The following is a 22,449-nucleotide window of genomic DNA, read 5'->3' as shown; positions in this document are numbered from 1 at the left end:
GCAGTGCCTCCTCCCTCCCAGCTTCTCCCCGCACTGCCTAAAGGAGGAAGGGGGCTGGGCTTTGTTGGTGCCAGCAGCAGCAGCAGCAGCGCCATTTTAAGCAGCCCCTCTCTGGAGGCCTTTCACGTGCTGCTCATCCTCCTTCCGCCGCTGCCAGCCCCTGCCACTCGCAAGACACAGGTAAACAGCCACCGGGGCTCGTGGTTCTCTTGCATCATCCCCCCCCCCCCGCAAAATATAGTCCGCCCCCCCCACAAGGTCTGAGGGACAGTGGACCAGCCCCCTGCTGAAAGTTTGCTGATCCCTGGGCTAGAACAATAAATTTATGAACAGAAGATAGTATGAAGAAACTGAAGATATTCTTGGAAAGAATGTGAATGTGCTGACACTGTAGCTTTCCTCATGCTGGTATTATTTTAAAATGTGATGCAACTGGAGATTTTGCAATATCACCCTATAAAACACACACCAACAGAAAATATACACCCAGTGGCATCCATACCACCTCAGCTATCACAGCAGATTGTTTGGTGAGGAACTGATCTAGGTTAAAGAAAAAGGATGGAGTGGACCTTTCCAAGATTAAAACATTTCAGTCTGCAGTTGCTTGTTTGAATGCTCTCCCATATCTAAAACTCCCCACTTAGCATGTGTTCTACTCTAATTTCTCTATGTGATTGTTTCTGAAGTGCAGTGAAAGTGCAAATATTGGAATGGCATCCAGAATTCTGAAGCAATAGTCCCAGGAACTTGGAACTACTTGCTCCGCTCACTTCCCTGCTTCTACAGTGTTTTGTTTTAAGCATCTCCTTACAGCAGCTACTCTTAAGTGACAATTGATGTGCAACTGTGTTTCCCAAAAAATTACACAGGAGACTCCACAACTGTTTTTTCCCTTTGCTGGAATCCCTGTCCAGGAAACTTTTAAACATGTTTTCAGCACCTCTGCTCCCCTTCATTTCTCCCGTTTGACAGTGATTGCAAAAAACCAGCTTTTACTTACTGCAGACTAGAAATCAGCAGCTCGAAGCCCCAACCATATCTGACCTACAAAAATGCATTGATTGGCACATTGTGGAGTGGCTCATGCAGCAACCACAGAGCTTGCCAGAAGGTCACTGCGGTTTGTGAACTCTGGGCCTTCATGAATTGAGTCAGGAATGGAGGGGAAACTAGCCCTTGTGTCTACACAGCACTATAGAATCTATTATCAATAGCTGGAGAAGTTCACATATTTCTTCTTAAACTGGAGTGGGGACATACACAGGATGAAGAGGGCTATTGACATACTGGCCTAATTTTAATGAATTAATGGACTACAGCTGTACCTTGGTTTAAGAACAGCTTAGTTTATAAACAACTTGGATTAAGAACGCAGCAAACCCAGAAGTAGGTGTTTTGGTTTGTGAACTTTGCCTTGGAATAAGAACATGTTTCGCTTCCTGTTGAGTGTGTTCCATTTGTAAATTGAGTCCCCCGCTGCTATGGGAAAGCATGCCTTAGTTTAAGAATGCTTTGGTTTAAGAACAGACTTCTGGAACTGATTAAGTTCGTAAACCAAGGTACCACTGTATACTGAAATGGCAAAACTAACTGCCAGACTAAGACTCTAACAATAAGGTGTTTGTAGAAAAGTGGAAACCCTTTTTGGATTCCTAAGTAAATATTTTAATTCTTTTGTAATACAAGATGGATTTATATCCCTAGCAACAGAAAAACAAGAATTTGATATTCGTAGGTTTAATTTTATGCATTCTTAAAAACTAACGGGCAGTAACAAGATTTGAGCTACGTCTTATCAAGTGATATGGGAAGTTAAAAACAAAACAAAAATATTGTGTAATGTACTGTAATGTATTGTGTAATGGATTACATGAAAAATTAATAAGAATAAAAATATAAAAAAACATACTGGCCTAAGAAACTAGGTAGATGAAAACATGACTCATAATTCCAGCCATGGATGTAGTGCAGAGGGGACAGCTGCCCCCCAAATCAATAGAAATCAATACAAATCTGAGGTTCTGCCCCCCTTAATAAAAGCCTATCTCCCTCTAACAAAAATCCTGGCTACACCCATGCGGATGGTTAAAGAAAAAGTTCATTGCAAGAAAATCTTACAAGTTCTACTACACCAGAGCAGTAACTCCTTGCAGTTTTCTACACTGGTCAGACTGATTTTTAACACTTATTTAATTAGTGTTAAAACATGGTACATATGCAGGTGATTTCAAAACCAAGTTTATAATATTGTTGGATGTTCAGCTTTTACAGTAATTATCTATAAAATTACTAGCAATTATCACAACCTACGTTTTTTAAGAAAACCTTTGATCATGCAACCAGTGCCAAACCCAATTGTTCGTTTTACGTAATAAAACAACTTGTCACCCAGCGAGTACTGTTAAAATCTGCCTTGCGCAAGTGGAATTAACAAACTGGGCGAGTTGCGAGAAGGTGGCTTCGTGCGTTGCGCAACAAATCCGGCCGAAAGCTTTACCGCGTGACACCCGGGCCGCTTCTCCGGGGCAAGACGATAAAAGGGGAACACAGCAGCGCACGGGAGAATACTACTTCATGTTTAAATTGTTTTTATTTATTAATTATTATAATTATCAACAGAATCACAAGGCCCTCGGGGAGCTGATGTAGTAAACAAAGGCTCTTTCTCTCCTCACAATGGGCGCCTCACCATTCTCCGCCTACAGACCCCGCTTCCCCAATCCCGGTCCCGTCCAGGGTCGACCCCGGTAGAAACAACTTGGTTACTTTCCCTTCTCTCCTTATCGGGAAAGTAACGACATATCTCTGCCCGCGTCTGCCTCCTTTACTGAACAAGCCCCGCCCCTCGACAATCGAAGCTCCCCGTCGCGGGAGAAGCGTTCGGGCCGCGCTCTCCGCCGCTCCCGCCTGACTCGAATTTAAACTGCGCGACAGGGAGCTCGCGCAAAGTACCGACTCTGAGGCGAACCCGCGAGCGGCTCCTCTCCGCTGCGCAGCCAATCACGGCGCAGCTCTGCGATTGCGCCGGCCAATGCCGGCGCGCTTTATTGGCGGGCGGGCGAAGGAGGGGGGCGTTCGCGCTGTGCGGGAGTTGGGTGCGTTAAGCAAGGCTGTTCGTCCCTCTCTCTCCATCCCGCCCCTCCTCTTCCTCCTCTCCTTCCTCCCTCCCGCCACCCTCCTCCTCCTCCTCCTCCTCCTTCCCCTCTTTGTTGGCGGTTCCCTCTCTCTCGCTGTCTCCTGGGAGGGCGGCGACAAGAGCCCGAGCCTGGCGATGCCCGAGTTCCTGGCGGACCCGTCGGTGCTCACCAAGGAGAAGCTGAAGAGCGAGCTGATCGCCAACAATGTGAGCCTGCCGGGCGGCGAGCAGCGCAAGGACGTGTATGTGCAGCTCTACCTCCAGCACCTCACCTCGAGGAACGCGCCGGGAGCCCAGGCGCAGCCCGACTTCTCCAGCGAAGAGGAGCAGGAGCCCAGCCCGGTCGTCGCCAGGAACAGAATCGGCGGAGATGGCGCCGCCGCCGCGACCGTCGCCGTGGGCCGGGTAAGCCGCGCCGCCCTCCTCCTCCTCCTCCTCCTCCTCCTCCCCGTGGCCGTTATCTGGCGCCAGAGCAGATTACGAGCCTGGAAAGCGGCCTTCGAGCGCTGAGGGGGCGGCGGAGTTTTCCCGCTTTCTCTCGCAGGGGGCGGCGCCATGTTTCCTCACGGGCGGGCGGGGCGCGCGCGCGCGCGAGAGAGAGAGATGATGGCTGCGCGTGGATAGCAACTGCTTTAGTGCAAGCAGGCTGGCAGGCAGGAAGTCTGCGGGGGGAAGGGGGCGCTTGGGAAGCTGAAAGGTGCCTCTCCAACCTCTAGTGGCAAAACGCGACCGGAATGGCCAAAGATGGGCCCGCTGACCTGGGCCGCCCTCTGATTCCTCCCTCCCAAAAAGCTGTCACCTGCCGCCCTCCTCTGGCGCCGCAGACCGCTCCTTCTATAAGGAGGGTTGCGAAGAGCTCTCCTAAAAGGAGTTTGAACTTAGCGGGCGCCCTGCCAGGCGCAAGAAGGGTTTCACTTCTGCATAACTTGTCGCTGGCAAGGCACGTGGTGGGCCTTGGCTCCGCGCCCTGTACTGCACGCTACACCAGGCCCCTTCTTCTCCACGTGAGAAATCCGAGCTAGGCCCCTGGCGACCCCCGTTGTCACCCTTAGCACTTTCGCGACAAGAGTACGTTTCCTTGAGCGCACTGGGCATGAATGTGAGGTTCGGGACAGTAAAAGTGGTTGCCTTTGTAAAATCCCTTTTAAGCTTGTTTATTTAAAGCTGTTCTGCATTTTTTATGGCTGAACTTATTTTGACTATTTTTTGCTCCCTTGCCTCTTTAAAAACAGTCTTCTAAAAGGCAATTTAATGAACGTAGCCATAAAATAACGTGTTGCAAGATTCTGCATCTTGTCGTGACTTGAAAGTTTTCAAGCAGGGATTCAGTTTCAAATAACAGGTGTTTGGTGTCAAAGAGTAGTGACTTTTGGAGTACTGAACAGCTAAGTTGAAAGAGCTGTGCAGATATGGAAATATTAGGTGACCAAACTTTTGTTGAAGTGCCTCAGAGAGTTGACCTGATATTTAAAGGGCACATAAATGTTGACCCTGCTCCCTTCATGTAGTGAAGGTTGAGCTCTCCTCTGAAACCTACAAGAAAGAGCAGGGGAAAGTGTAGCTAGAAATTTCTGCCTAATGTAGAAAATGAAATTATGGATTTTAGCAACTTCCATCTGTGTTTTTGTTTAAAATCCCCCAGTCTTAATTATCCTTTGGAACAATGCCTCATGGATTTTGCTTTTAGGGCAATACTGTGTAGCAATTTCAGCAATGAAAATATTGGCAAACCCAATTTAAAGTTGCAAGTGCACCTCAGAAAAGGAATACTAGCTAGAAAGTTTGGGACAACCACTCCAAAATGCTTGATGTTTGTGCCTGCAGATCATTTGTTTCTGAGACACTGAACCATTTATCTGGAAGTGTCCTTTGTTTCTGTGGATGGCTACAGTATATAACAAACATTCATTTATTTATTTTTGCAATACTAGAAACAAAGTAACTCTTGTATCTTCAGAGGAAAAAGTTCCAAATCTAAACATATTTTATTTACTTAGGTAACCTGCTTTTCATTCAAATCAATCCAAGAGCAGGCACATAAAAATATGTGCTTCATAATAAAACAATCTGAAAAATCAAATCATGACAGTAAATCATATTTACATACTCACCTGAGTTTATTAATATACAGCCATACCTCAGAAGGTAAATGCCTTGCGAGTTGAATGTTTTGGCTCCTGAACACTGCAAACCCAGAAGTGAGTGTTGCAGTTTGCAAACGTTTTTGGAACGCGAAAGTCTGACGTGGGTTCCAATTAGCTGCAGGAGCTTCCTACATCCAGTTGGAAGTCACGCCTTGGTTTCTGAATGCTTTGGAAGTTGAACAGACTTTCGGAACAGATCCCGTTCGACTTCCAAGGTAGGACTATATAAATGTATAGGATTGCACTACACATAAATTTGCTTTACAGTTGCTAATCTGATGGAGTGACTTTCACAAAAGGCCTATCGGTGACTTATTTAAAATCATGAATAATCTATCCAGCTAATACAAAACAAATTCCTTCCAGTAGCACCTTAAAGACCAACTAAGTCAGTTCTTGGTATGAGCTTTCGTGTGCATGCACACTTCTTCAGATACACACATGTGTGCATGCACACGAAAGCTCATACCAAGAACTGACTTAGTTGGTCTTTAAGGTGCTACTGGAAGGAATTTGTTTTGTTTTGACTATGGCAGACCAACACGGCTACCTATCTGTAACTATCCAGCTAATGCTTAGATAAAATATGCAGTTAATTTCTTTTAAAGGCATCTGGGTTCTCCACAGTATAAAATAAACAACAAATAATACTTTTTATTTGAAAGTCTGCTTTGCATGAGACCTTAGGTCAGTCAGGTAATGAAGAAGAAAGTATTAAATGTGAATCAGCAAGACCTTGTATTTAAAAGGGTAGCTGACTTTTCCTTGGCTAAGTTTCCATGGTAAACCAGTTGGTTTTGTACCATTCATTTATCCAAGGCTGTTAAGTGTACAATTCATTAAATAGATTTTCAAAAGAGTAATGAGGGCTTTCTCAAATTTTTAACTGGAAAAAATGTAAATCAAAATGTGTTTGAATATTGGATAAATTTTCCAATAGCACAAAGTAATGAAACTCAATAATTGATTGAGGGTGGGGAAGGGAATTAATAAAATTTACTTAGTAAAAAGTGTTACTTTGACATTGTGCTACTGGAATATTTTATTTGGAATATTTCAAAACATCACAACTTGGTAGCATATATTTCCCTCATATTATTTTGATTTTAAGAAAAATGTAGATGTACAGTACTCAAAATTAATGTATAATTATGAAAGTTTATTTAATAAAATAAGTTAGTCTTCAGTGTGCCATGAGACTTGTTTTGTTACAATGTGATGCAGCTTCCTTGGGTTAATAAATGTTAAATTGATTTGAGTTGAGGTGTAGAAGGTAGGTGCAGTTAACTATGTTCACCATGAAATGTGAACAATACCAAATCAATATTAAACTTGGGTTTTGTTTTTCCAGTCATGGGGGGAAATTTGTGATGCAGTGATGAATTGAGGAGAATAAACAATTGAGAACTCTGCTTCCCATTCCACCAGCACAACGGAGACTTGTTCATAGAACTAGGTGCATAGATTCCTTATCCTCTGCAGACTAACCCAATAGTGCAATTTCCCTGTCGTAGGAGTTGCCAGTGTGGTGCCCTTCAGATGCTGTTGGATTACAATTTTCTTTATCCCTGATCATTTACCAGTGCTGGCTAGGGCTGATGGGAAGTGTAGTCCAGTAACACCCAGAGAATACTATTTTGACAACCCTTTCCCTGTTAGTGAGCTTCAGCACTAGCTGAGGAGGAAAGCTTCTAATCTTGAGTGGCACTGTGTGAGAAGCAGCTATTATCTGTTCTCTGCTGTATGGGAGAGTTGAAGGAGGGTTGGAGTAAAAGAATACACATGTTTACACTTCTCTAGGATGACATAAGTTGTTGAAGCCTGTGTCATTCATAGTTGATAGAGGTCTGGAGAGTGAGTTAATTAGGATAAGTGAACACTTTTCCTCCATTCCACCCTTGTTAAATAGTCTGTAGCAGTTCATATCATTCTAGACTATGTGGAATGAATTAGGGGATGCATACCACTTAATGGGACGCGGGTGGCGCTGTGGGTTAAACCACAGAGCCTAGGCCTTGCCGATCAGAAGGTTGGCGGTTCGAATTCCCGCGACGGGGTGAGCTCCGTTGCTCGGTCCCTGTTCCTGCCAACCTAGCAGTTCGAAAGCACGTGAAAGTGCAAGTAGATAAATAGGTAATGCTCTGGCGGGAAGGTAAACGGTGTTTCTGTGTGCTGCTCTGGTTCGCCAGAAGCGGCTTAGTCATGCTGGCCACATGACCTGGAAACTGTACGCCGGCTCCCTTGACCAGTAAAGTGAGATGAGCGCCACAACCCCAGAGTTGGTCCCGACTGGACCTAATGGTCAGGGGTCCCTTTACCTTTACTTACCCCTTAATGTAGTCATTCTCCGACTCTTAATTCTAACTCCTCCGATATGAAATAGTGTCCTGGAAGAGAACTTAGGGTATAAGCTATTTTGGGGTTGATCTTGCTCATTTCACTCCTTTTTCCTGACTCAACTGCCTTCAACAGTGGACAGAAGTGACTACACTTAGTCCTCATAGGGCTTTTTAAGATGACTTTAAAAAATATATTTAACATTTTTTTTGTCTGCATACTTGAAGTTTCTCTTGAATATATAGAATATATACTTTGCCTAAAGCAATTTTGATGTTAATATGTTATAGCTAACATATAGCTATCATTACTATACTATATGTAATAGAGCTGAGGAGAAATAATGTGCAAATGGAGTATATCTGTAACAGTATTCTACTTAATTTCAACCCCTTTAGCAGGATAGTGAAACAAAAATGACTGACTGATGAGAACCTTTGCTGGCATTTGTGGGTAGCTAACCTGGTTGCAAGTTCATTTTTATGTTAGCCAGTTGGTTGTTTTCTTTAAGTCATACTGAAGCAACTTAAAGGCCAACCTACCTTTCAAATAGATATTTATGTAGTCCACATGCATATTGGTTTCCACTTTGTTTTCAGACACAACCTCAATTTTGCATGATAAATTGTCATCTTGCTGGCAACTCATCTTCTGTTATTTCTCTGGAGGTCTTGTAATCACCCCGCCTTTAAACTGTTTTCTGTTTTTCTCCACTGGGTTATCTGTTCAGTGCTTCTCTATATGCAGCTTTTCCCATTTGGTACTTCAAGAGATGTTATACTGGGGAAAGTAAAAGTATGTTCCACTGACTTTGATGCCTCCTACTGGCTATGTATGTAACTGCTAAAAGTTTTATCCTCTGCTTGAAATTATTTCAAAGAATCATGGAATTGAAAAGTTGCAAGGGATGATGAGGGTCATCTAGTCCAGGCTCCTTCAATACAGCTAAATATTTAGTTGTTTGACCCTGAATTCCCACCCTAGCCAGATGAGCAGTGATCAGGGCGGGTAGGCGTTGTAGTTGAACAACATCTGGAGGACCACAGGTTCCACATCCCTGTGATAAAGCAGTGATTATTTTCTTTTCAGAAATTGTCATAAAAAGCAGAAGGGTCTTGCATCCCAAATACTGAGTTAAGAGTTTAAAGTACTTCAGTATCATCTTATCTTGATTGGTTCTTAAGCTTTTTGCTTAACTCAATGTGCGCCAAGGCTGTAGCTTAATTTCATTTTACAAAAGAGGCCCAATTTTGTCCTCCTATCCTTCAGGTCTGCTAAATTCCTAGCACAATTTGTTTGAGATGCAGTCATCGATTACAGGGATAAATATTAAAGTTTAAATGGTTTAACAATTTTGTGTGTATAAAATGCTTGTGCCAAAATGTGTGCACTTGGGACATAGCTGATTCTATTTCAGTAGAAAGACTTGACTTTTGGCTGGGCCATTCTGGCTGTGATTTTTATTATTGGAGAACACTTCTGTTTCTAAATTCTTACACATAGTGTGTAAAGTCTGTTATAGGAATGATTGGAAGAATTTCCTGGAAAGCAAACTTTTATACTTGTTCCATGTTGCTACTTTAAATATTTTCCCCCTTTATAAGATTGTGAAATGTGTTCATCTCAATGGGCCAAATATATTGATTATCAGATTTTTGTAACATTTACTAGCAATACTTGTTCTCTGTTTGTGGGTTGCCGTGCATCCACAAGGAGGCTAATCTAATTACTTGAGGCTGTTCCAGAATATAGGAATGCATTTTCAGAAATGTGCTTCAATTTTCTACCCTTGGCTATTTTGTAAGGAAGATTTTATGGGATTCCAATGTGAATTGTTAAATAGACTATGTGACAGTGAAAAGTTAGAAACTGGGTTTTTTATCCAATACTGTTCAACAGGACTCCTTTTTTTTCTCCTGCTCTGCATACTCTAAAAATCTGCTGTAGAGGGTCCCCCCAGCCTTCCAGAGCTATGTATTGGTGTTGCATTATTTTTATAGAGACAAAAGAACCAAGCATATCCAAAGTTATGCTGTTCCATGAAAGGTCTTTAGAGTAGCATAATTGGAAAAGACAATAAATAGGGTTTTGATTTGTTGCACACAGTTCATGCTTTAGTGGCAATACAGAAATGTTAAAGTAACATAGGCCAAAAGGAAGTGACATAGCCTGATTTTAAAAAAGCAAAACTCCATCAATGCCTGGGAATTGTTAGCTGGTGGTGCAAACTGTTCTTGGTAATGGAAAGGGCATGAAGAAGGTGGTAGCATATTTTTTCATAGCGTTAATAGGATTATTAATAATAATAATTTATTATTTGTATCCTGCCCATCTGGCTGGGTTTCCCCAGCCACTCTGGGCGGCTTCCATAGAAACCAAAAATACACTAAAATATCACACATTAAAAACTTCCCTGAACAGAGCTGCCTTAAGATGTCTTCTGAATGTCAGGTAGTTGTTTATCGCTTTGACATCTGATGGGAGGGCGTTCCACAGGGCGGGCGCCACTACCGAGAAGGCCCTCGCCAGAAGGCCCTCGGCGCTGGACCTCAGTGTCCGGGCAGAACGATGGGGATGGAGACACTCCTTCAGGTATACTAGGCCGAGGCCGTTTAGGGCTTTAAAGGTCAACACCAGCACTTTGAATTGTGCTCGGAAACGTACTGGGAGCCAATGTAGGTCTTTCAAGACCGGTGTTATGTGGTCTCGGCGGCTGCCCCCAGTCACCAGTCTAGCTGCTTTATTATAGATTAACTATATAGGGTAGTTGCCTTATTTTCCATTCAGCTCCAAAACATCAGTACGCAAGAACACTGGTTTGCTGTGGTGGTATTTCTCCTCATGCTTATGTTACTGTGTATTTACACCCTTAATAACCTAGTTCTACAATGCAGTTAACACTTTGGCTATCTCTTCCCAGAAGGCAACAAAGAAAACTGACAAACCAAGGCCAGAAGAGCAGGATGCTATAGATGTAACAGATCTCAGTAATGAAGAACTCAAAGATCAGCTTCTGAGATATGGTGTGAATCCAGGTCCTATTGTGGGTAAGCTAATACTCTGTAGTAATCTCATTAATAGTGTTTTTAAATCAAAATAATAATCACGTGCTTGGTGGTGTTCACTTCATCAACATTAGTAAGTGCCCAGCCCCTCCAGGCTGGCAGAAATAGCATTTCCTTTGGTCAGTACTACAGTGTCTGCCATTAACTTGGATGCTTGCAAGGTGCACAAGTCCATAATACTTGTCCATACGCTCAGTAAACAAGAATTTAGCACCTCAAATCATTTTGCATAATGCTGATTAGCAGGATACAAGCAGAGGCTGTTCTTAAGTCATATAAACCTGTGGCCCTGCAAACATTGATAGTTTCCGACTTCCATCAGCACCAGCCAATATTGCAAGTGATCATGGGTGATGGGAATTCTGGTTCAGCAATATCTAGGCCACCCATCGCTGGTATCAATAAAGACTCTCCACATGGGAAATGAGAAGGTTTGCATAAAGGGGGTGCAACCATGAAATTACTGTTGCAGATAGCAATTTAGAATTTGAAAAACTGCTACTAGTACTTCGTTGGATGTACCTAAGCTTTTATCTCACTGACTGTTTGGATACATGACAGACTTAAGATGTGTTTATGGGCTTTGTGTGGCCTTGCCCCTCTTCCAGATTTGAACCTTTGTTGATGTTACACTTTATATATATGAACAAATAATACTTCTATAATCTGGCTTAATTTTGTGCCAAGGCCACAGTTTTCTGCTATTTACCCCGCCCAAGACAAAAACCCTCTGCTGCTATTTACCTCAGTATATTGCTTGCAGAAAAGAGCATATTCAGGGGCAAATAGCACTGTGGGTAGGGGTGGGGATTGCTGATGGGAAATAGGCACAGGACTTTAATGCAGGGTGATTTAGGGCCCTGGATCGCCACTTTTCTGTCACAATAAAAGTGGCCAGCTTCAGTACACTTCAGTAAGTGTATTTGTTGTAATGCATTGTTTGGCCCTGAGAGGCCCACCAACGTGTTTGCATGCCCCTTGTTCCCTCACCCCTTCCTGGATCTTGCATTCTTAACTCCATAAAAGTGTTTCTTTCACATCCTCAAACGAATCCATCAAGCTTCCTCATCTGTCATTTCATAATCACATAATTCAAGAAACAGTCTTGAACCTAAAAACATTCAGCAATAAAATGTGGCCTTGTTTACTTTACGTTAACTGAGCGGTTTCCATTTTGTTTTGTGAATGTTTTGGCTATCCTCAAAGATTCCTACATTTTGCCACCTTAATTCATATAAAGGTTCCCCAGGTTTATTAGTTCATTTTACCTGGCGCTCTTACCTGACAGATACTAGAGTATCTTCTCCTGTTAGTTTCAGCCTGATTTTTCCTTTACTGCTGTGGGATTTCTTAACTGAAAACTGTTGAAATACATAAGCTTCAAAATGCTGCTTAAAAGCTTGCAGTGCACTGTCTGTTAATCTTGGTGATTCGCTGAACAAAGTGGGGAAAATGGAGTTTCTTATCAACTCACATATAGGAACTAGAACTTTTTGTCTATTCTGAGATATCTAATTTCCTGTTCTTCTGTAGCTACTACAAGGAAGCTGTATGAGAAGAAATTACTGAAGCTGAAAGAGCAGGGCCAAGAGCCAAGTTCTTTCATACCTGCACCAATTGTTTCTTCATCTGCAGAGAACAACAAACAAAATGGAAATAATGACTCGGATCAATACAGTGACAACGAAGAAGGTAGAAATAAATCCAAAGAAATATGAATAACTGACAAGGAAGATGTTAAGATAATAGTTTACAGTAGATTAGAAGTAGTTCCTGGGTTTGATTGCTTTCTATTGGTTACCGTTTTCCTTACCACATGTAGAAGGTAATGCCCCATTTGAGACCTCATATCCAATTTAATACAGGAACTCTCGAGTTGGATACTGCATTCTATAAATAGACTTGGATAAGAGAGGAGAAGAAACTCCTGTGACTCAACCCTGGTCATGTAAGGTTGGGAGCAGGAAGAAGAATGATGGAAAATATCACCTATTCAAAATACTTTGTATGTGAAATTGGGCACGGAAATTGTATGAGAAATGGATAATGATATATGTGCACTAGTTCTAGGTAACTTCAGGCTCTCCTTCTGTAGTCTCACTGTTTAAATGATGCCCATGTTCTTAATAACCCAATTTACCCATATTTACTGAGAAGTATGTCTCACTGTATTAACTGAGGCTTACTCTGTAGAAATGTATTTAGGGTTTCTATCCAATAATAAACTAGAACTTGATCAGTTTATAATAATTTTTAAATTCTGCACAGTAATGAGTAATGGAAAGAAATCTTTAAATGTGTTAACAATTCTTTTTACAGAAAATATTAATTTCAGCTTTTTTAAATGAGACAAATAGTTAAGACTAAGTTCATATGAAGACTTTTTCCCGGTTAGGTCCTTGGTTTAGCATATGAGAAAATTTAGACTGAATAACCCTAACTTTTAAATTTTAGGGCCAAGCCCATTTCAGCATTAAGCATCATTTGTTGCCATAGGGGCAATATCTATAGTCAGTGTGTGCTTTGAATAAACATATATACCAGGGGTCAGCAAACTTTTTCAGCAGGGGGCCGGTCCACTGTCCCTCAGACCTTGGGGGGGGGGCAGACTATATTTTGAAAAAATAATGAATTTCTATGCCCCACAAATATTCCAAAGATGCATTTTAAATAAAAGGACACATTCTACTCATGTAAAAACATGCTAATTCCCAGACCGTCCGTGAGCCCGATTTAGAAGGTGATTGGGCCGGATCCGGCCCCCATGTCTTATTTTGCCTACCCGTGATATATACTGAAGATGTAGCTGCAATATTTCTTAAATTATAATCGTCTTAATAGTCTCATGTTGTCAACTACTGAAACAGTAATATTCTGGAGGACTCTGCCCATCACTGGATGGGTTGTTTTTATGGATTTGTATCTGTGGATTTGTATCTTTTATGGATTTTTATCTGTACCATCAGTCTTCTCAAAATCAACTTTAGCTCCTCCATTCAAACTGTCACCAACTGCCAGAGAGATAGTACTAGGTTTCAGATGAAGAAAAGACATAAATTGCTTTACTGTGATCACATTGTTGATTGATGTCCTTTCTAACTTGTGTTCACATAAAATGAAATAAAATTTATACTTTTATTTGAATAACTCATCAGCTGCTTAGTGTCAGGTTTTACCCATTCAGAAGAAATCAGAGCATGTTGTTTGGAGTAGTCTTATTTCCAGCAGCTGCATTGGCATTGATATTTCTGTTTTACTTTTATTTCAATATTGCCTCCTGCACAACTTATTTACACCATGTTTCAAGCATACCATAAAAACCATAACAGTATTAAGCAAATAGTGTAAAATATTAGATAACAGTAGATAAAATTATAGAAGCTGTACTGGGCCCTAAAACCAGTTTTAAAATGTAAAATATTATATCTTAGTACAGTAGTGGTTTGTTTCTTTTTCTTTTAAGAAGTTAAATGTATTGCTTGGAATTTCAAGTCTTGCTTGAAATATTTTTGAGAATGTTTGCAAATATTTCAGATTCCAAGGAGGAAGCCTACACCAAATGGGGAACAAGGGGGCTATGTTAGAGGAGCTCAGATTGCTGGTGTTGGCACCTCTGGATATTCTTAAGTTCAGGGGGTGGTTGTTTGAAAAATATAAATTGAAACAGCTGGTGAAATTGTCACAAGCTGTGATCACACGTTAACCTTTAGCATAATTTGTAGTGTTTGGAAAATATTTCTGTAAATTGCCATTTTTACCTGAAAACAAATAGTAATAGATGGCATTTATTCACAGATCCGAAAACAGAATTCAGACTTGAGAAGCGAGAACCACTGAAGGGCAAGACAAAGACTTCAGTTACAGTTAGACAAAGAAAAATTGCTGAACATAATCAGGTACCATTATAGCAGTTTCTTACCAGTTTTATACCATTCTCATATAAAAATGAGGGTGTCCTTAGAAATTTGACTTACATCTTGTATATACTGATTAACAGTTGCTTATTTTTAAGGGCTTTAGGCAATTCAGTACTGTATAGCAGTGGAAACTATCATTTTTCCTGACTGCAGCAAAGTGATAAAGCCTCATATTATGCTAAATAGAATTAAGTTTCTTGTCTATTTCCTTAATACATTAAAATGGCACATTTTTGAAAGATGGGAATTGGAAAATAATTGGAAGTGTGGCAGTCTATAATCTTTAAGAAAAACATTTTGTTGGGAAGAGGGGGTGTTTGGGAGCTCCCAAAATATTATCTAAATTTGCTCTCCCAACCTTTTCTTTTCATCCTGAATCGCTGCTTTTGGCAACAAGCTTCATGACTATTTTTGTTTTGAAAATTGTTCTTTTTCCTAATAGTTATATCATACAGCCATAGGGGGTAAACAAAGCATCTTCAGAAGAGGGGCAAACTAGCTTCATTTGCCCTAAGTGCTATTGCTGTGGAGCAAGAAATGGTTGCATGGCAGCATCACTGTTACTAGTAAGAGGGGCTGTTTTATATGAAAAAAGGGTGCTAAAGTAGCAGCCAACAAGGCTGCAATTCAGCCCCTAAAGGATCTAGGTGATGAGATGGATCAGAGTTTTCTGAACATAATGGAATGGTTACACATTTCTGTCAGTCCTGGCAGTGGGGAGGGACTGCTGAAACAGCTTATCCCCCACCATCAAAAAGGAGTGGTGCATTCTGGTTCAGCATTGCCAATTTGTATTGAGTGTCTTGTGAGACGCATATATAGTCAGCTAACCAGCTAACTTTGGTCAGTGATGCTTCTTTCATAAGTTGGCAATGTATATCCCTAGCAGGAGCCAGTTCTTTCACCAGATTTCCTAACAGAAAGACCTGCAGATGACTTGGTTTGAATACTTTTGGGCAAGTTCCCAGGATTCTATGATATGTGGCATAGGAAGTGGTGCTGAAGGCGCCTAATTGCTACTTTTTGGATTTTAACAAATCATTTCAGAAACTATTTTTATTACTGGTCCTCTAGGTATTTGAAAAAATGTGGCAAGCTTATCTGAGTAAGTCCCATTAAACTTGATGGGGACTTATTTCTGAGCTGATACTTACATGTCATAGCACTGTCTATTGTGAATTGTATGAGGCCTGGAATGTTCATACATCTTAAGAACATGTAACGAATAGATCTATTTGAAACTAGAGCTAGCCTTTTTCTTTTGATAGTAAAAATACTGCTACTAATCAAATATTATAAAAAGGAGCCTGCTAAGTAAAATGACCTAAAACTAATGGCATGTTTCTGAATTTTTTTTATTCTCATGAAAAACATCCAAATGCATTCACAAATATACAGAAAAGCCCAAGGATTATGGGAATAAATATTTTTCAGTGATCAAAGAAAAAATAACTTGGTTTTGAAGCTTGTCATTCAAGGAATTATGAACAATGCATATTTCTGTATAAATCAGTTTTATAGTAAGCACAACCTGACCCCAGATGTGATACATCAATTCAGGCATTAGAGCCATATTGCCAGGTTTGAGACCATTCACAAGAATGGAATAGAATTGATTGCTTCCAGTTGCAAGCTATAGCTGTTTTGGCTTCCATTAATTAAATGCAACCACATTTCTCAAGCATTTACATATTTAAGTAGGAATTAGAAGACTTCTTTCTAGTTTCTTGTGTTTCCCCCTTCATTGTCAATGTTGGGATCAAAATGTATTATTTTTGTGGGTGCTTACCTTGTGCTTTTTCCAAGAGAAAATACTCCATTTCTGTAATTATGTCTCCATCATTGGTTGTGAGCCTTATTTCCAGGTAGGTGTGGATAGGTAGGCAGCCTTAATCAAAAGATACTATGGCCATATGATCACACACTGAACCTGCAGTCACAGATGACAGGAGCTGGAGTTCCATAACACATAGAGTTCACCCCATGTTGGCTATCCCTAATAACGATTTCTGTTTTCTGTGATATTTTAAAGAGTAATGTAGGATAGAACCCATGTGTGGCGCCTAAATGTTTCTCTATAACTTGATGCAAGTACTAGGGCACTCTGTAGTGGTCATCTGGTGAAAATATTAAGCACCCATATGCTTGCTAACATGTCTGATGCTTAAATAGAACTATTCTCAGGATGGAGTTACTGAGACATTCTGGAGAAGTGGATCTTCAAAAAGTGGACTTCTGCAGGCAGTTTCTAGGGAGTCTGCAAGAGTATCAAGAAGAACACCAAGAAAAAGGGTGATGCAAGGCTAATTTGAAATCTAGACTTTTATTTTCCTCCCCAGGGCCCTAGTGACAATTGTACACTTATTTTATGTTTTTGTTTTTTAAACAAACAGGTTGAAACTACAGTACCGCTACCTGTACATGATGCAGTAATATCAAAGAGTACTCCTATAGCTGATACTGTAGTGGCTTCAAGCAACGAGACCCTAGTAAATATATTGAATTTGCAAGAGGTGGTATTCTATAATCTTCCTCCTCCTGGAAAAACACTTTCTGCTTGGAAAAAGGGGGAATGGGGGCTCCTTTAAAAAAGGCATTCTTTAAAAAAGAAATGTGCTGTTGCGCTTAAGTCTGATGCAAAGTAAAGAGTAAAATCAGAAGGAGCAATATTGAATTACATTTTTCTGGCTGGTATCCAACTACATCTGTCTTTCAGTAGAATGAACACTGTTTATGGAATGGATTCCCTCTCCCCTGCATGTCTTCACGTGGCCCCAGATCTGCTCCAGAGGGTTGGGGAACCCTCCAGAGCAGATTTGGGGAGGTACATGGGGAAGAAGGGTGGAGTGCAGGAAAGGGGTGCCCATTGTGCAAATCTGTTCACATGCTGTTGGATATAATCCTCTGAAAGCTGCTCTTCCTTTTGCTTAAGTACATGGGGGTGATGCCTGTAGATAATAGATTAGCTGTTTTCCTTACAATTTATCTATCTGTAATGCACTAATTTTCTTTTAAAACACTGCAATCAATTTCTGAGGGCTGGCTTCTCATATGTAAGGCTACCTGGTTGGTTATGATTTTTATTGCTGTTTCTTTTGTTAATTCTGAGTCTGAACAATTTGAATTTCAGCAGGTTGTCAATAGGGTGCCTGGAAATTTCAAGCATGCAGATCCTATACTGTCAATCAGTGACTTCTCAGAGTTGCCCAGAAGAACACCAAAGAAACCATTGATGTCAGCTGAAGTAAATGAATTAAACATAGATTGTTGAATAGAAAGGGGAGGAGGGTGCACTTGCATATATGCATTTGGCTTTTAACTTGGAAATGTCATGCTAACTTAATTCTGAACTATTTTCTCACTTCAGCTTACAGTGTATTCCTGAGTGATGTTTTGCATATTTGAGGCAACCAGGAATTTAGAGATACCTAAGAACTTAAGATTTCATCACATAACTCCTACTGACTACATCAAATGTGAAATTTTAAACAAAATTCATATAACCAAGTCAGCAGAATAGATACCAAATAATTATTTTTTTACTCATTTCTGTTTTGTAGCTTTTTATTTCCTTTAAAAGCTTCTTAAGTGCTAATTATTACCTTACTAACAAATATGTGCTCACTGTTTTTAAAATAGTATTATTCTGTACTGTGACAGCGTTTTTCACTTTCCACCAAGAGGAAATGGGAAATAAACATAAAATTACTTATATTCAATAGCCATACAATTCAGTTAGGACAGAAGTGCTGACAGTGCCTTTTAAGTCTTCCTTTATCAAGGTAGCCTTTATTACATAACACTATACTTCATGTTGAAAGAACAAAAGGATGGTACTGAAGATCCCTGGATACAAAAATGGCCAAACAGACCAAAATAACCAATCTTTAATCAACAGCTAAACTCCATGCAAGAATCTTCTTAAAGCTTACTCTGCTTACCAAATTCTTTTACCAATTACACAGTGATGCACACTTTCTTTTTCTTTCTTTAGTACAGCTTTCTTGTGCATTTTTTTCTTTAATTCTCCCTTTGTCTAACTTTTTACAGGTCATGGAGAAAACATCTACAGAGGAAAGAAGAGCAGACAGGGATATTCTTAAAGAAATGTTCCATTATGAGGCATCAACACCTACAGGAATTAGGTAGGTGACTGCCTTTTTAGGCTTTGTTAGCACAACTCAGTGCATTTGACTCTGTTATAATAACATTTCTAAGAATCCAGTCTTAAAAGGAGTGTTATTTTTTGTAATATTAAAAATACGTTTTCCAGTTCTTTCATGCTTATCAGTTGCAACTAGAAAACCCTAGATCTTTCAAAGCTATATATCATTTAAATTGGTGTTTTTAGAAGCAAATCATGTGTTAAGGTACTTGTCACTTCCAGAACCACAGACTGTTTGTTCTAGGATTTGGCTCATTGTTTGAGATATCCAGATCAAAAGCCATCATAGGAATAGTCTTTAATTAGCAGGTAGTATCAGTGGCGTAGCGTGGGTTGTCAGCAAGGCAAGTAATTTGCACATCCCTAACCCTGAGTGAGCCAGGTAGGGGCAGAGAGCTGCGAGTGCGAGCGCCCCCCCCCCCCAATGTTGCGCTCGGTGCGGCCGCCCCCCCCCCCCGCTACGCCACTGGGTAGTATAACCCAGTATATAAATATACTGAACTTACTGCTTCTAAAGCAACATATGATTTACGCCATACTGCTAAATCACAGAAAATATTGCAACAGGACTAGGAGGGAAGCTTTAGTAATTGGGTGCACAGTACAGTTAGATGTCTTTCACAGAGCTTTGCACCTTGTCTCTCAAGCAGCTATTATACCCTTAACTTGGTGGAAGATTAAGATCCTCCATCTCATTATATTCCTTAGGTATAAAAATGGTAGAACTCCATGTCATAGATTTAATTCCCAAGGCTGGAACTATCTGATTTACACAGCCAAGTTGGGGACAACACATTGCTCAGGTTTCCCCAGCTTCCCTTGGTCTTCTGCTTAGTGTTGTAGTCCTGAGTCTGGGCAAGTTACTGTTGTGCAGGTTTCCTTGCAGAGTAACTTGACCTAAAGTTGTCTGCTTTAGAAGTTGCAGGCCTATAAAAATCCTAGACAGTTGTAGTACTTGAAATGAGGAATATTGAATGCAGAGAACACTTATTGTCTGTCTCAAAAGAATGCCTTTTTATTGGGTGGCATGCATGCCCTGAAGATGGACAGTTACAGATAGGTAGCCGTGTTGGTCTGCCATAGTCAAAACAAAACAAATTCCTTCCAGTAGCACCTTAAAGACCAACTAAGTCAGTTCTTGGTATGAGCTTTCGTGTGCATGCACACTTCTTCAGACACTTCTTCTGAAGATGGACAGGGGGTGAAAGGGGACAGATCTTCTATTCCCCTCCCCCCAATGCTAGCATAGTCAAAAGTCTGGTATTCAAAGAACAGGTATCTTAACAAACAATATAAATTTGATGAATATAACATTTAGTATCCATCATGAAGCTCATTCAATGTATTTCCCTTATCATAATCCATAGTTTTGGTGAGGCAAAACACTTGTCTGTCTGCCCTAGAGAGTTGTAAAACTTCAGAGCATTAAATGCCTACCTCATCCCCTCCCAAATGCATTTTAAAAATGAGATCTATTTTAGCTTTAAATAAGCATATAATTACTTCTCATTAATTAACAGTGCTACCTGCCGCAGACCAATCAAGGGAGCTGCTGGTCGACCTATAGAGCACAGTGACTTCCGGCTGGAGGAGACCTATTCATCAAAATATATCCCCAAATATGTTGCCACAGCAGATCTCAACCCAGAGAAACCAACAATTAAAAAACGTTCCATTCCTATGTGGATAAAAATCCTGCTCTTTGTTCTTATTTCAGTCTTCTTACTTTTGGTCTATCAGTCTATGGAAACCAACCAAGGAAATCCATTCTCCAAATTTCTTAGTAGTAATAGTAACCTGGAGGAAAAGACAGATTGAGTGTTTGTATGGCACACACAACTTGGTCTCCTATTTAACTGTAGAGATGTCTTCATCCTTCATCTATTTCAGCGACTGCATACAAATAATAGCGGCATCAGAAAAGTGAAATAAACAAGACAGTATAAGTGGACATCACTAACTTTTTTCAGTATTAGGAGATCACTTTGTGCCATAATTAATATTTTTAGATCTCTCTGGAATTTCTTGTAGGATTTATTTTTTTAACGTGGATATCATTACATTCATTTGAGATTGTATATTTGTTTTTGCAAGCTCAAGGGCAAAAGTGATAGTAAAATGTGAAGATGTGTTTTAATGTTTTTATTTCATATTAAAAAGATAATGTACTGAAAATTTCTCTACATTGCCTATTGTTTTTAGGGGTGGGAAGTGCTAAGATAATAAAGGGAAATGCATTTTTGGATGCATTTTGTTGAAACTGTGCAGCTAAGTTTAGTGTATTGTAGTTTAATGGAAAATCCAGCATTTTTTCTGTAGAATACTGTAACATTTTAATAAATAAATGTAAACCTGTTATATACATTTCTGTATCTGTCCTAGTTTTAATTGTAGTAACTCCAATTAACCCTATTCTCTATTTTTAATAATAGTTCTCTACTTTAGTGCTTAATGTCATATCACTGATCAAATTGGCAATAGGTGTCCTTAGAGCAAAACATATTTATTAGTAAAATCATGTGAAAGAAAATTTACATTAAATAAACTGAACTACTTTTTTACTGAATAATTACAATCTTAAATCATTAACTGCAGATTTAAAATTCCTGTCTTATTACAAAATGGTTATGCTCTCAAGCTAAAACCTCTATTTTTATGTAGGTAAATTGACTTCTATGTGTAGATTTCTTTTTTTTTTCAACTTAGAATTTTGTTTGAACCATCATGGATGTTCATATTCCAAAACATTTCATACTTTCATTAAAAATTCATTGTAATGTCACGTATTATGTATCAACCAAGGTTAAAAGTTCTGCTGATGGATGCAACAAATTTAGTCTGCCATAATTTGTTATCAGTTGCATTTACCAATCAAGTAACTTCAATTAATTTCAAGTGTGGGTTATTACAAATATAATGTGAATGTATCAATTTGCAGCACATATGGATCTTGATATTACTGCATATTCTATACAAAATGCAATAAACTTATTTTTAACGTTCTAGTCTCATTAAAAATTGGTATTAATACAATCAAACATTAACCTTAACTTTTGTTGTAAAATTATCTTACTACCTCACCTTACTTGATGATATAGAGAGGCACATTTATGGAGCAATCCACTGAATCCAATAGAAGGGGAAATTAGTATACCAACTCTAGGGTTGTATTCCCTCCTTCCTCCTTTCCAGGGGCATGCCCATTAGACCAAATGCAGCTCATTTTTGCTCTCTTCACCTTTCCTTTGACATCTCTGGAGAGGCATCCGAGGGCTACCTGCCTATGGAAAGGTAGCTCTAGTATCCCCTTACTTCTGGACCATAGGAGTACACTCTTAAGCATACTTCTAATGTTTTGAAGGGCTTTAGCGTACCTAACTCTGATCAGGCTGTAAGGCTACAGTTCAGAGCACAGGTAGGCTGCTTACATCTCAGTGACTAGTGAGTTAGGCTACTTGTAAGTCACTAGTCACTGAGATGTAAGCAGCCTACCTGCGCTCTGAACTGTAGCCTTACAGCCTGATCAGAGTTAACTGCACAATACTGTATTCTAAATGGGTTATAAACTAGTGTGCTTATTACTGACATTTTTTGCTTAATTGAATTGTAATGGTTCATAGGGAAATGTTGAATGTGTCAATGACAAGTGTTATTTCTATATTTTACATGAAAAAGGTTCCAG

At 40.0% G+C, this 22,449-nt stretch overlaps 1 protein-coding gene across 11 annotated transcripts; it reads left to right on the top strand.

The window, feature by feature from the left end:
• The first annotated feature begins 3,049 nt into the window (after positions 1-3,049).
• Positions 3,050-21,772, top strand: TMPO (thymopoietin). 11 transcript variants are annotated; one of them, XM_081878272.1, is made up of 9 exons: positions 3,051-3,544; positions 10,541-10,667; positions 12,219-12,377; positions 14,481-14,581; positions 16,775-16,894; positions 16,996-17,091; positions 17,736-17,846; positions 18,653-18,747; positions 20,288-21,772. In XM_081878272.1, the coding sequence occupies exons 1-9, from the start codon at positions 3,275-3,277 to the stop codon at positions 20,583-20,585; spliced, it is 1,377 nt and encodes a 458-aa protein (XP_081734398.1). In that variant the 5' UTR covers positions 3,051-3,274; the 3' UTR covers positions 20,586-21,772. The 11 variants fall into 11 exon arrangements, with proteins under 11 accessions (XP_081734401.1, XP_081734399.1, XP_081734398.1 ...); XM_081878270.1 differs by having other exon boundaries at positions 16,996-17,115; XM_081878267.1 differs by having other exon boundaries at positions 16,996-17,115; positions 17,733-17,846.
• The last annotated feature ends 677 nt before the right edge of the window (positions 21,773-22,449 follow it).

This window comes from Podarcis erhardii, assembly GCF_964252035.2.
Source record: "Podarcis erhardii genome assembly, chromosome: 10".
Taxonomy (NCBI): domain Eukaryota; kingdom Metazoa; phylum Chordata; class Lepidosauria; order Squamata; family Lacertidae; genus Podarcis; species Podarcis erhardii.
Note: the sequence above shows the minus strand (reverse complement) of the source record. Positions and strands in the feature narration are given on the sequence as shown.

Coding starts and splice junctions, on each gene's coding strand:
- TMPO (XM_081878267.1), top strand. CDS start 3,275: ATGCCCGAGTTCCTGGCGGACCCGTCGGTGCTCACCAAGGAGAAGCTG. Junction 17,116..17,732: donor ATATATTGAATTTGCAAGAG/GTGGTATTCTAT, acceptor TTTGAATTTCAG/CAGGTTGTCAATAGGGTGCC. Junction 18,748..20,287: donor TCAACACCTACAGGAATTAG/GTAGGTGACTGC, acceptor ATTAATTAACAG/TGCTACCTGCCGCAGACCAA.